General features: G+C 50.5%; 1 protein-coding gene across 5 annotated transcripts in view; it reads left to right on the forward strand.

Moving 5' to 3' along the window:
- NOS1 (nitric oxide synthase 1) overlaps positions 1-13,246 on the forward strand; it is a 153,272-nt gene that overhangs the window by 77,449 nt on the left and 62,577 nt on the right. For all 5 annotated transcript variants that reach the window (XM_066260480.1, XM_066260484.1, XM_066260482.1 and 2 more), the window contains one exon: positions 11,039-11,165. In XM_066260480.1, the coding sequence (XP_066116577.1) occupies positions 11,039-11,165 (127 nt within the window). The remainder of the gene's footprint in view (positions 1-11,038; positions 11,166-13,246) is intronic.

Here is a 13,246-nt window from a genome sequence, read left to right on the forward strand (position 1 = left end):
ATGGGATGTTTCTCTTGCCATGAATCCCAGAGCTGTTCATCGTGAGAGCTGGCATCTTGGCTTCCAACCTTGGTCTGGTGGAATCCTCCAGCCATCCCACGAGATGGGTGTGCTGGCAGTGCTCATAACCCATGGGGGAAAACTGAGTCTCGGAGGGGAGGGGCCTTCCCCGAGGTCTCCTAGTGAGTAAGGGGGGTGTCAAGACTCTGGAGAGAGAGAGAGGAGGGCTGAGCAATGGGAACCCCTTAATGTAAGCCCGTTCTTTCCTTGTGACAGTCAGTCAAGGGCAAAGAAGGTTCCAAGGAGTGGGACAGAATCAGAGGAGAGAATTGGCCCCAATGCCCCCAAACAGGGGACCTGCTCGGATTAGGTGGGAGCTGAGGCTAGGACTTGCGGCCCCTTTGTGGCGGCCAGGTCGGCATTTTCTGATTCTATGGGGTGGAAAGCCAGCAGCACAGTGCTTTCTTCTAGCGCCTTCTCTGGGGAGGAATCGGCAGCCGGGCCGGGTAGTCGGAGAACAGCAGGTCGGGAGGTAGGAGAGAGAAACAGAATTTCCCTCCATCCCATCCACACTCTCACCTTCGCTCCAGCACTGACCCTCCCACCCCTAGGCTGCCAAGGTGGGTCCAGGTAGACCCCTCTTATCTACCCCACTGTAAGAGGGGAGCCTCAGGTCTAGGAACACCCCTCCCCTGAGGAATCCAGGGCAAAACTTCCCAGCCCTCTCCCCAAGGACTCCTGTGTGTCCCAAGAGCATGGAAAGGTCGCCATGAAGTCCCTCGGGGACCTGGATTAAAGTAGCTCTCCAGGCACCTGCTTTGATTCATTTAACAAATGTTCGTTGAGGACCTAACGTGCCAGACGCTGTTCTGGGCACCAGGGCTGAAGCGAGAGAGGGAATGGACAAGCCCGCTGCCCCTGGGGAGCCTCCAGTGTGCTGGGGAAGACAAGAATAAACAAGGTAGAGATGTAGAATGTGCGGTCCCTTAGGGATCATGCTGGGGAGATAAACAGAGCAGGGCAGGGCTAGGAATTGCCGGGAAGTTTACACAGGCTGGGCAGTTCTCACTAGGACAGTGGCACTGGAGGGCCCAGGGGAAGGGGAGAGGAGGCCTCATAGCTTTATAGAGAAGCAGCACCCCATTCAGAGGGAATGGCAGGTGCCAAGGTCCTGAGGTGCAATGCGCCTATGTGTCTGGGGAACTGCATGGGACCCAGTCCTCATTCCTGATGGGGCAGCCCCCCAAACTGCCTTTCGGTGGGCCCCTCAGTCCTCGGCAGCGCACTTCAGCCCACCGTGGTATCCTAGGCTTCAGGCTTTCCCAGCTGGGCAAAAACTGAGCCAATTTCAGCAAGACATCAGAATCCCCCCTCCCACCCGGAAAGAAGGTGAGGATCTGCTGGGTACCCCAGGCAGAGGGGAAACAAGGACCACTCGCTGCTTTGACCCCCTGCCTTGCATCCCACTCCTTCCATTTCTGTGTGCCTCCCTACTCCTCCACGCCACCTCTCCCAAGAGAGGCAGCAAGGTATTGAGTGGCGGCTATTATCTTGCATGGCCGCTGAATGCCAACTGTGCCTAATGCCCCGTACACTTGGTTCTGGTGCCCAGCCAGGCCTGGGATCATGGACACCAGAATGCCCCAGGGGCTCCGTTTCGGTCCCACCCCAGCCCTGGGAGTCTGACTCTCCATGTATGTATGGGTGACGTCGTCAGATACGGAAGACTTAACAGGAGTCCCTTTATCAGACAGGCCTGAGCGGCCGCTCTTAGCATCATCTCAGGGAAGCGGCCCTTGTTTCTCCAAAGATGGGGGGGGGGGGCGTGCCAGTCTGATGCGCAGTCCAACCTGTTTTCTCATCACGGACTTCCCGCTGGTTATCCTGTACCAACCTTGCCTGTGATGCAATTGTTTGGCCAAAAGCAGTGGAAAAAACACTGTTTTGGAAGAAGTGAGATTTAGAAGAAAGCAAGCCAGGGCGAGTGGAGGGCTCCAGGAAGCCCGCTAATGTAACTGGTTCTAAGGATGAAGAATATTTAATAGCAGCACCTGTTCCCCAAGCTCACTGGTTCATAACCGTGCTGAACTCAAAGCACCCCCCCCCCATTTTTTTAACAAATATTTTGAAATGTCCACCTGACTCACCAGAAGCTAATTCATGGATCATATAACCTTCCCACACTTTACATTTTTAAAATCAACACTATGTCCTAACTATAAAATAAAGGAAACAGAGCATAAAAGTAATTTATTGGAAAGGAACCTGTAATTTAACATACCAGTGCTCAGGCATGACTCTGCTGGAGTGGTCCGAGGTTTGCACCTAACCGCAGAATGGCTGCAGCTATGACAGCGTCAGATACAGACAGACAGGTGTGTTGTTTTGGCAACTCGAAGGCCACCAGCAGCGTCGTCGCCTTGGTGATGTGATTTTTCTGAAACAGCAAACAGCTCCTGATATGTGGCCTTTCTTCAGTTTGGTTGCAATAATGGCGTGTATGGAAAATTCGGTATATTTTAAAGCCTATATACACCTAAGAGCGAATTGGAATCGTGACTCAGAAATTTAAGCATTTCTTTTTCAGCCTGTGTGAATATCCAAAGGTTGTGTGTGGTAGTCAGGACTCTTATTCCTTGTGTGGGGGTGTCCCTGGTGTTACTGGATGTCCACGACCCCAGATGCCATACACTGTGACAACCAAAAGTGCCCCCACACCTTGCCAAACTGCCTCCTAGCAGCTGAAAAAAGAACCTCACTAAGAACTGGTGTCCCAAGTCAGGAAAGGGAAACGCGGACAGAATGTCTTTGGGGTCACTCTCGGGGCTGGCAGGCCGGGGAGAATTCAGGCCCCTTGGAGCACGTGGCCACCTGGCAATTAGGTGTCCTCCCAGGGGCCTTTCCATCCAAGCTGCATTTTGAGGTAGGGGTCAGAACTGGCCCCCTGGATGCTAGATGAACAGGTGGCGATGTGGTGGGCTGCCCACCAGACCTGGGGCCCCACATCCAGGTCACACTTACTGCTGTGTGACTTCTGGGGTCTGAGCAGAGGCTGGCTCTCAGCAGTGCCCCTGACCTTCTGCTCTCTTGGCCTCGTTCCCTTCCTTCCATCCCTCTTTCCTTTCGGGCAGACTTATTCTGCTCCACCTAGATCCCTGTCCTTCATGGGGCACCACTGGTCTTGTTGTTCGGGGGTGCTGGACCCTTACCTAGCGAGAAAGGAGGAGAAGTGATGTTTAGTCTGGACACAGCCTCATTCATCCCTTCATCTGGGAGAAGGTGGCCCTGACAGGTAGTGGCAGCGTGTGTGGGAGATAAAGGAGGATAAATCCGGGGCTTTCCAGGGCCTCCTGCACTTGGGAGCAGTCACTTTAAAATGTTGCATATCCGAGGATGTCCAGGTTGTCAGCTTGCTGCCCCAAAGGCGGGTTCTAAAGAGGCCAAGGTCCCCAGTCCAGCATCCATCTGGCCCAGCCGGTCAGCCTCACCCTGTGCTCTGATAATTTCTCTTCGCCTTGCAGGGCACTCGGTTACTTACAGATTACCTTCCGGCCTGAATTAGGCTCCCTAAATAGGACATGTAGTTTTAGCCCCCTTTTATAGATGAGAGAACTGAAGCTCAGAGAGGTGAAGCGTCTTGCCCAGGGTCACACAGCACTACCCTAGTTCTACCTAGAAATCTCACAGTGAGTATCCAGAGTTAAAGGGAAACCAGGCAACAGAAAGCGGCTGGAGGAATGGAAGTCTGTTTTGACCCTAGAGAACCAGATTAACTGGGGTGGGGGGAGAGACTGTGACAGGCTGGAGTTTTGTTTTTTGTTTTCAGCAGGGGTTTTTTTTGTGTGTGGTAAAATTTATATACAAGATTATATATATTTCAGGTATCCAACATTATAATATTTGTATACGTGACCTAGTATCCACCACTGTAAGTCTAGTTATCATCCATCTCCATAGACTTAGTTCCCTCTGCCCATCTCACCCTCCCCCCGACCCCTTCCTCTCTGGTGACCACCCCTCTGTTTTCCGTATCTCTGCGTCTGTTCTGGTTTTCTAGATTTCACATATAAGTGAGATCAGATGGTATTCGTCTTTCTTCCTCTGACTTATTTCACGTTGCCAAATGCCCCCGAGATCCATCTATGTTGTCACAAATGGCCTGAGTTTTACAATCCTTATGTTCAGCCCCTGCAGAGCTCTCCAGGTGGGCCTGGCCCCATGCTGAAGCCTGTACCTTAAGTGATTTATGCACCCTGTTTACCTGATAAGGAAACCAAGGCTCAGAGAGATGCAGTAACCGGTCCCAGGTCACACAGCTAGTAAGCGGCAAAGCCAGGACTTGACCCCAAGCCACCATGCTCTTGATCTCTGTTCTGCTGACTTTATAAGTTGCGCTGTTGGCCACAGTTAATTTGACCACTTAGTCATCAAGTTTCTGAGGACATCAGAATATTTTCTCAGAGTCCAAAAGGGAAACTGAGGCCCTGAGGTGCCATCTACTAAAGAGAGTGCCTCTGGCGAACTGACCTAGAGTCTAGGTCCTAGACTGACCAATGACAGCATTGACTGTACTAGGTCTGTCTGTGTTAGAGGATCTCTGTCTGCTACACTTGGCGTGCCTCATAGTTAGGAATCATTCTGATGGCATTTGTCTTTCTTTCCTTAAAAAAAAGGTTTTCTTGAAGGAGAGGGTGGGGATAGCGACAGAAACAGGAAGGGAGAGATGAGAACCATCAACTTGTAGTTGCAACACCTTAGTTGTTCATTGATTGCTTTCTCATATGTGCCTTGACTGAGGGGGGTCTCCAGCCGAGCCAGTGACCCCTTGCTCAAGCCAGCGACCTTGGGCTCAGGCCAGCGACAATAAGACTGATGAGCCCACACTCAAGCTGGCAACCTTGGGGTTTTGAACCTGGGTCCTCAGCGTCCCAGGTTGATGCTCTATCTACTGCGCCACTATCTGGTCAGGCTCTGATGGCATTTTTCAACTAAGGTGTTGAAACCAGTAACGTTGCCTTTCCACGGAACCTCAGTGCAACTATCCATTCTCACTGTGACCATCTGAATGAGGGTGGCTTCCCCGGCCCCTTTTCCCCTGGGTAGGGGAGAGAGATCCTATTTATAGTCATTATTCCTACATTGCGCCCTCTCTCCATCTATGTCTCTCAATGAAGTCAGACATGTGGACAGGGGCCATCAGCTCTCCAACCACCTTGCCACTCCTGTCCCTGTCACCATCCGCTCATTGTATCGGTTTCCTATGAGTCCTGAACAATAATGTTAACTTGGTGGCTTAAAACAATACACATTTATTCTCTTACAGTGCTGGAAGTCTTGTGTCTGCAGGCGCTAGAAATGACTCTGTTTCCTTGCCCTTTTCCAGCCTCCAGAGCTGTGTACCTCGCCTTTCTTGGCTTGTGTCCCCTTCCTCCACCTCCAGAGCCACCGTCATGCTCCCCTGGTCCCACGCCCTCCTCTTCTGTAGTCAGAGAGCCTCTGCTTTCTCTTATGAGGACACTTATGATTGTATTTAGAGCCCAACCATGTGATCTCCATTTTCAAAATCCTTAACCTAAACACACTTTCAAGCACCCCTTTTCCGTGTAAGGTAACGTATACGAGTCCCAGGGATGAGAACCTGAGAACTTTGGGGCCATTATTCAACCTACCACACTCTCCCAGCAAGCCCCAGTGAACAATATCCTGGCCAGGCCTTGGACTGACCAAGAGCTGTCCCTGTCACCATCAATATGAGGACTCACTGGACTGGTTTCAGTGACCTTCCTCCTAGTCCCCTGCCCTTTGCCTCTCACCAGCTCTGCACTCTAGGAAAGCCCCTCGGCCTCTCTGCAGAAATGGAACCTGGCCCAGAGGAGCCCTGAGATTCCTTCCAGAACAATCAGGTTCCTCCCGAAAGTCAGTGGTGGCCACACGCATCGCAGGCCAAGCAGCTGACCAGTCTACCTCCCGTCGCCCCATCCCTGGACGTCTCAGGAACGCCACTCCAATGGGGTGTTGAAGGTCACACCCAGTTCTCCCACACATTTTATTTGGCCTGCAGAGTTTTCTGGAAAAATGCAAGTGTGGCAAAATAGAAAAGTCAAGCAATTTCACATTAAAATCTATGCCCAACCTTTCAAGAAAGGAAGGAGGAAGGGAGGGAGGGAGGGAGGGAGGGAGGGAGGGAGGGAGGGAGGGAGGAAGGAAGGAAGGAAGGAAGGAAGGAAGGAAGGAAGGAAGGAAGGAAGGAAGGAAGGAAGGAAGGAAGATCTCAAAAGAACTGTTAGTGCAAAGTCCGTGTCTAGTGAGACAACCAGCCATGAGAGCTGGGCAGGGGCTGTCATGGGCTCCCCCGTTTCCCAGGATGCGATAGCCCAGTCCATCCAGCCGGGGCCGTGTGGACTATGGAGTTTGAGAACCCTGTCCAGCTTTTGTGATGTGAGGTATTGGAGTCATCATGACTGTTCCTGCTCCCAGAGGCCCTCCCCTCCCCTCTCAGCTGCAGGAGTCGCTGTAGAATGCTGGCTCTCAAAGGCAGACTTCTCTCTCTATGGAGACCGTTTTTCTTATCTACAAGATAAGATCCTGGAGAAAAGCTTTGCACATACCCCAGAGCCGGTTTCCACAGTCCCCAGATCTTCCTGCTTTAACCCAGTTCCATGACCAGGTCTAGGAGGCTGAACCAAAGGCTGCTGGAGTATGGAGGCCGAGAAGGGGGGTCAGAAAGAGCGTGGTGTCTGCGGACAGTAGGGCTTCCTGCCAGGACTGGCTGCCCCTCAGCATCCTCCTTACCGGCTGGGCCAGGGATGGCTGCCCCCACCTGCAGGCTGTGCCCTGCACACAGGCCTGGTCCACCTGGTCCCTGTCCTGGATCCCCGGTGTTGGTTGGTGGTCAGCACTGGATTGGCCCACACTTGCAACAAACTTTCTGTGGAGTCAGGCCTAGACCCCCCACGCGTCCCCACGGTGTAAGAGGTCAGAGGGTCCTGGCTCTGGGGAAGCCTCAGTTGGAAAGATTTGGCAAAGGTTCTCCGAAGGTTGAGAGATGCGCTAGTCTGACTCCTGGCTTGGGTATGTTCGTGCAACTAGCAAAGTGGAAGAAAAATGGCGTTGGTTTGGTCCTTGCCAGGAAGCACAGAAAATGCTTGCCAGGCGGGAGGCAGAGTAACTATGAGAGCCAAGGATGGTAAGAGGTGGGAGTCTGGAAGGGAAGCAGAGAATTCCCAAGTAAGACCTGACAGCTCAGAAGGGGACTGAGTGCAGACATCCCTGCCATTGTCCCCCAAACCCTAGGGAAGATGCCCCCTTCCCAGGTAGGAGCTACCTATGCCTTCATTTCCCTATCTTCAGAGACATTAAGATTTTAAACAGGCCTGTCCAATACTATAGGCACTGGACATAGAGCTCTTTAAGCTTAACTGCCATTAACCAAAATTCAGTATTCAGTTCCTCACTGACAATAGCCATATTCATTTCGAGTACTCAATTGCCACACATGCCTAGTGGCTATGATACAGGATAGCACAGATGTAGAACATTGTCCATCGTGGCAGAAAACCCTGCTAGCCAAAGCTGGCTTAGAGGAGTCCTGACTGTGTTAGACAGAAGTCACACTTTCCTTTCTCTGTTTCTGTCTGAGCAACCCATAAGCAAATTCACTGTGAGAGCGATTACAGTAGGGGCCACATAGATGAGTGCTATAAGCTATAAGCTTGACCTCATTTAACTATTGCAACAACCTTGCAAACAAGGCATTATTATTAACCCTAGATTAAGAGATGGGCAAACTGAGAATTAGAAAGGTTAAGTATACAAAATACCCAAAGTTGCATAGCTTATAACCAACAAAGCCAAGCGCTGAACCCAATTTCATCCAATCCATGACCAGTATTCTATTTTCTTTTAATTTTTTCAATGATCTGAGAGAGAAAGAGAGAGAAGAGGGGAGAGAAAAGGGTGAGAATAGAGACTCGCTTCTCTCCCCCCCCCCTGCAGTCATGGTTTGATTGGAGCAAGTTGGCCCTGGGCACTGAGGATGGCTCCATGGTCTCCGCCTCAGGTACTAAGAAGAGCTCGGTTGCTGAGCAACAGAGCAGCGGCCCAGATGAGCAGAACATCACCCCCTAGTGGCTTGCCAGGTAGATCCAAGTCGGGTGCATGTGAGAGTCTGTCTCTGCCTCCCCTCCCCTCACTGAATAAAAAGAGAGAGAGAGGCATCAACTCATTCCACTTAATTTCATTTAGTTGTGCACTCATTGATTGCTTCTCGTATGTGTCCTGACCGAGATCCAACCTGTGACCTCAGCATGCCAGGACTATACTCTATCTACTGAGCCACCCTGTCAGAGCCTTAAAGCCACTGTTCTTAACCATGAGGCTACACTGCCTATATCCATTAAGCAGATAGGTCTCAGGGCGAGCAAATTTGTAGCAATAAGCCCGATATTTCCCTGAGACCTGCCTATCACTGACAGACTGGAGGTTGGGAATCCACCTAAATCTACTTCCTAATTTAGCCCCTGGGTGAATGAATGGAAGCAAAATAGCTCAACCCGCTTGTTCCCTGTGATGCCATTTTAAACATACTCTTCCCCTGCTGAGCGCACAGGACTCTTAAATAAATTCATGTTGAAAAAAAAACACTTCAAAAGCCGTATTTAAACAAAGTTGTTAAAGGCTTTTAAAATAAGAGTGATGATGAAAGCGCCTCTCTCCCCATAGCCTCACACAAGACGAGCCCTGTGAGCCATTTCAGAGTTGCCTAGGTAATTGTACCCTGTTAATTTTTGTAGGCTGGCCTCATTCTGCGAGCAGTGTGGGATCACTTGCTTCTTAGCCTCTGGCTTAGCATGAGACAGACTCGTGCTTCCCTGTCTCTGTTTCAGAACAAGGAAGGGTCTGAGCCGAGCACCAATCACACCCCATTTCAAATCCCAGCTCTGCTATGTGCTTCCTTTGGGACCTTGAGAAGCTTACCTAACCTGTCTGGGTTCAGTTTTTGCATCTGTAAAATTGGGCTTTTAACTGTCTGTTGAGATGAAATAACTTCTTTATGAGGACCTGGTACATCACAGGTGCTCAAACAATATTTATAGCCTCTTCCCTTCTCTGCTGAATCCTCATGTAGGGTCATGTGATGTCACTGACTCAGGAGTTTCAGAGCTGAGAGGGAGAAGAGTGACATTTAGAAGAACCCTCTCAATAGTTCCTCTGTTTGTCATCGTGTGGGCAAGCCATTGACCTGGGTTCTGTAATTAAGAACTACTCCCAGTGTGTTTGGGTGACATTTTAAAGAGGACAAAGCACTATGTTCCCTCTGACAATTGCCGACCTCTCCAAGCAGAAGAGCGGAAGTGGCTTTGACGTGGGCCACCAGAACTGTGTATGTGAAACACAGCAAGGAGAGGGGTCTGGCTGGACCTGAGTGAGCACCTGGAGCAGCTGCTTAGGGCCACACACTCACTTGGGGGCCTGGCTTCTGATTCATTCCAGATGACTGTTGGCACCAGTGTGGGAGCCAGGGGAAATCACAGAGCCAGGACCAGGAGTCCCCAACCCTGAGAAAGTAGAAACAGAGGGCTAGACTAAGTCCAGCCTCGATGCCTGGGACCAAAATCAAGATGGGCCAAGAGCAAGCCACAGTGCCCAAAGTTGGGGAACACACAGCTGCCAAGTGAGAGTAAACTGGATGGGAGGGTTGGAAAGAAGCAGGTTGTCAGGAAGCAGGAGGGCAGCCCTCGGAAGGGAGGAAGAACGGGTCTGGGTTTTGATGCCGAGCCTGTCCCATGGCAGCCATGATTTCTCTCCATCTCAGGATGGCCCAGCTGAGCTAACCTCCTCCAGAACCTATTCAAGTTCAAAGCCTAGGTGCGGGTAGAGCTTCATGGTTAAGAAGTCAGGCTCTAGAGTCGGGAACAAGCCTGGGTTTGAATCCCAACTCCCACTCTCACTGGCTGTGTTACTTAGGCTAGTGATTTAACCTCTCCAAGCCTCTGTTTCCTCATCTGGTGGGGACCGTGAGGATGGTAATGAAGATGCCTGGTGGTGGTCATGATGGAGGAGGATTGCGGTGCTGACAATAGTGGTGACGATGGTTATGGTGAACGTGGCGACAGCAATGGTGATGGTGAGCATGAGGATGCTGCTAACACTGGTGACAGCAGTGGCAGTGACTGTGGGGATGGGGGTGGTTATGCTGACGGAGGGAAGTCGGATGGTGTTGATTGTGATAGCGGTAATGGTGATAGATCATGAGAATGATGGTGGTGACAAATAATGATAACAATGAGAGCCTCCATTTCAGAATCCATGAGAAGAGTGGGCTGGAATACCGCGACCTTGAGCAACTTAGCGTTTGTCTCACCTTTGTCACCTGTAAGACGTTGATTCATAGTCCCATCTAATAGTCTCCAAGATTAAATTAACCAAAACATGGAAAGTGCTCACTAAGCACTCGCTATCATTATTTTAATAGTGTTATTATTTCTGTTGCTGTGTTCCCCTTGTTTTCAGAAGCATTCCTATTTATCCCGGGTTGGTATCTTTAGACTTACTGTCAGTGCCTTAGCCTTGGAATGACACCTGGCCCGCAGCACTTGTTTCCTTCCCTGGCCCTCCTGCCTCCTACTTCTTACACAATTAGGTCTGATGGCCGTGACGCTGTCCAGGGTTTCTGCATGGGGTTCTGCTGGGAGACGGGCTTCCTGTGTGCCTAGATCTGTGAGACGATGGAGGGGTAAGGAGGAGTGAAATCTACATCGTGGCCATCCTGAAATGATGTCCGCTAAGATGGGTGTGTGCCAGCCATCGGTGTGAACTGGATGAGCTTCCCTTTGTGTTTGACACAGGGCTGCCTTCCCACCTGTTGTTGGCAACCCTACAAAGCAGCGGGCTGAGCGCCCAGCGCTCTCTGGCTCCACGTGGAGTCATGTGGGTGACCTGTGGAGGTTCTGGACTGACTCAGGAATGCCAGACCAGTGCAGCCTGCTGGTCGCTCCTGACATCATGCTCTCCCCATCCCACCCCCCTTGCCTTTCAGGGATCCGGACGGCAAGTCACACAAACCTCTGCCCCTTGGTGCAGAGAATGACCGAGTCTTCAATGACCTGTGGGGGAAGGGCAACGTGCCTGTGGTCCTCAACAACCCATATTCAGAGAAGGAGCAGGTAAGTGGCTGGTGTCACCAGGAGGGTCTTGGGGCGGAGGCCAGGAACATCTATCCTGGGATATGGATCTGGGCTTTAGGTGGTTTCGTTTTCTTTGTGAGCCTGCCGCTTTTCAAATTTTAATTCTGTTTCTACATTTTAAGGCTCTTATATGATTCTCAATTTAAAATATATAAAATATACGTGGTGAAAACTTTCTTCTCTCTCCCCTAATCCCAACCACACTGTTTCTCTCCTTATGGGCAAGCAGTAGTCATCATTTCTTTGGTCCTTTCAGCATAGACAGACAAATATGTATTATTTTTACATGTTTTACAAAAATGGGAGTACATTTATATATATTGTTTTGTACCTTGCTTTTTTCACTTATCAACCTATCTAGGAGATTAATCCTAATTAGTAGATTAGGAAAAAAGAGAGCGTCTTTGTTTTTTTTCATGGCCACATAATATTCCATCACATGGCTCTGCCATATTCTTTGAGCTGGTCCTCCAAAACGGGCACTTTTAGGTCATTGCCAATATTTTGACATTACTATAAAGAATAACATTGTATAAATAACTAATTTGGCACAGGAAAGCTTTTCAGTAGAATAAATTCCTAGATGTGGAATTGTTGGGTCAAAGGTCACATTCATTTGTCCTTTGGACAGAAATTGAGAAATTGCTCATCACAAAGAGTGCTCCCATCCTACCGGCTAGGTAGGAGAGCGATTGTTTCCCCACAGCCTCGCCAGCTCCATGCGTCATCAAACTTTGCAGTCTTTGCCAAATTGCAAGATGTCATTTGGCAGCTGAGCAGATGTGGCTCACGAGTGAGAGTGGCTAGACTCGGCTAGGGAACCACAGTGCCTTTTCCTCCCCCACCCAGGCCGCTAACAGACCTGGTCACAGCAGTCCCAGTGAGGCGTGTGAATCTCCTACCCCTCCTCTGCGTGGCAGCAGAGTACAGGTGGACAACCAACCAGCAGTGGGAGGTCACACCAGGGAAATGGTCCAGTCACTCAGCCGGTCATCTTCTTCCTTTCTGACACCTGCCCTGGGCCCCGGACGGCACATACCAGGCTGCCAGGCTCTTTCTTCTGGTGCATGATCTATGGCACCTTTCACCACCAGCTCGTCTAAGCAACACCCAAAGCCTCTCTGCAGGGCTTCACCGAGGTGGGACACTGTAGAGCCTCAGAGGGGATTGCTCAGCTTAGCTGCTGACGGCTAGCCAGGAAGATAAGAACATGAGGGACCCTGTGATAGGTCAGACCCATGCTCCTGCTGGCCAGTTACTCTGCCTCTTGTAGTGACTTCTGGGGATGTCTGGAGGGCAGGCACAACTGTGCGTTCCTCTTAGGCTGCCTCAGAAATCAAGGTCAGCCCTGGCCTGTTGGCTCGGTGGTAGAGCACCGGCCTGGCGTGCGGAAGTCCTGGGTTTGATTCCCGGCCAGGGCACACAGGAGAGGCGCCCATCTGCTTCTCCACCCTTCCCCCTCTCCTTCCTCTCTGTCTCTCTCTTCCCCTCCCGCAGCGAGGCTCCATTGGAGCAAAGATGGCCCGGGTGCTGAGGATGGCTCCTTGGCCTCTGCCCCAGGCGCTAGAGTGGCTCTGGTCGCGACAGAGCAACACCCCGGATGGGCAGAACATCGCCCCCTGGTGGGCATGCCGGGTGGATCCCGGTCGGTCGCATGCAGGAGTCTGTCTGACTGCCTCTCCGTTTCCAGCTTCAGGAAGAAAAAAAAAAAAAAAGAAATCAAGGTCATACTGTGAGCATTAGGGGTCTATTATCCAGTAGTGATTAAATAACAACTAAAAGTTAAATTTTCTTTTATATTTTCTCTCTTAATTGCAAATAAAGAGGTGTTTCCATAATATAAAACCTCCCCAGACAAAGGATGGAAAGAGGCAGCCTCAGGCCAGATTCGTACTATAAGACGTGATTTGTGAGAGCCACACTGTCTTGTCCCAAGAGACAATTTCTATTTGAACTTTGGATTTATTGCCAACATTTCAAATTTTTATATTTATATAAATATCATATTTACAACTTCTCTTAAAAATGTGGACAATTTGACCACGCCAAGCCTATATTCT

This window comes from Saccopteryx bilineata, chromosome 2 (genome assembly GCF_036850765.1).
Source record: "Saccopteryx bilineata isolate mSacBil1 chromosome 2, mSacBil1_pri_phased_curated, whole genome shotgun sequence".
Taxonomy (NCBI): Eukaryota; Metazoa; Chordata; class Mammalia; order Chiroptera; family Emballonuridae; genus Saccopteryx; species Saccopteryx bilineata.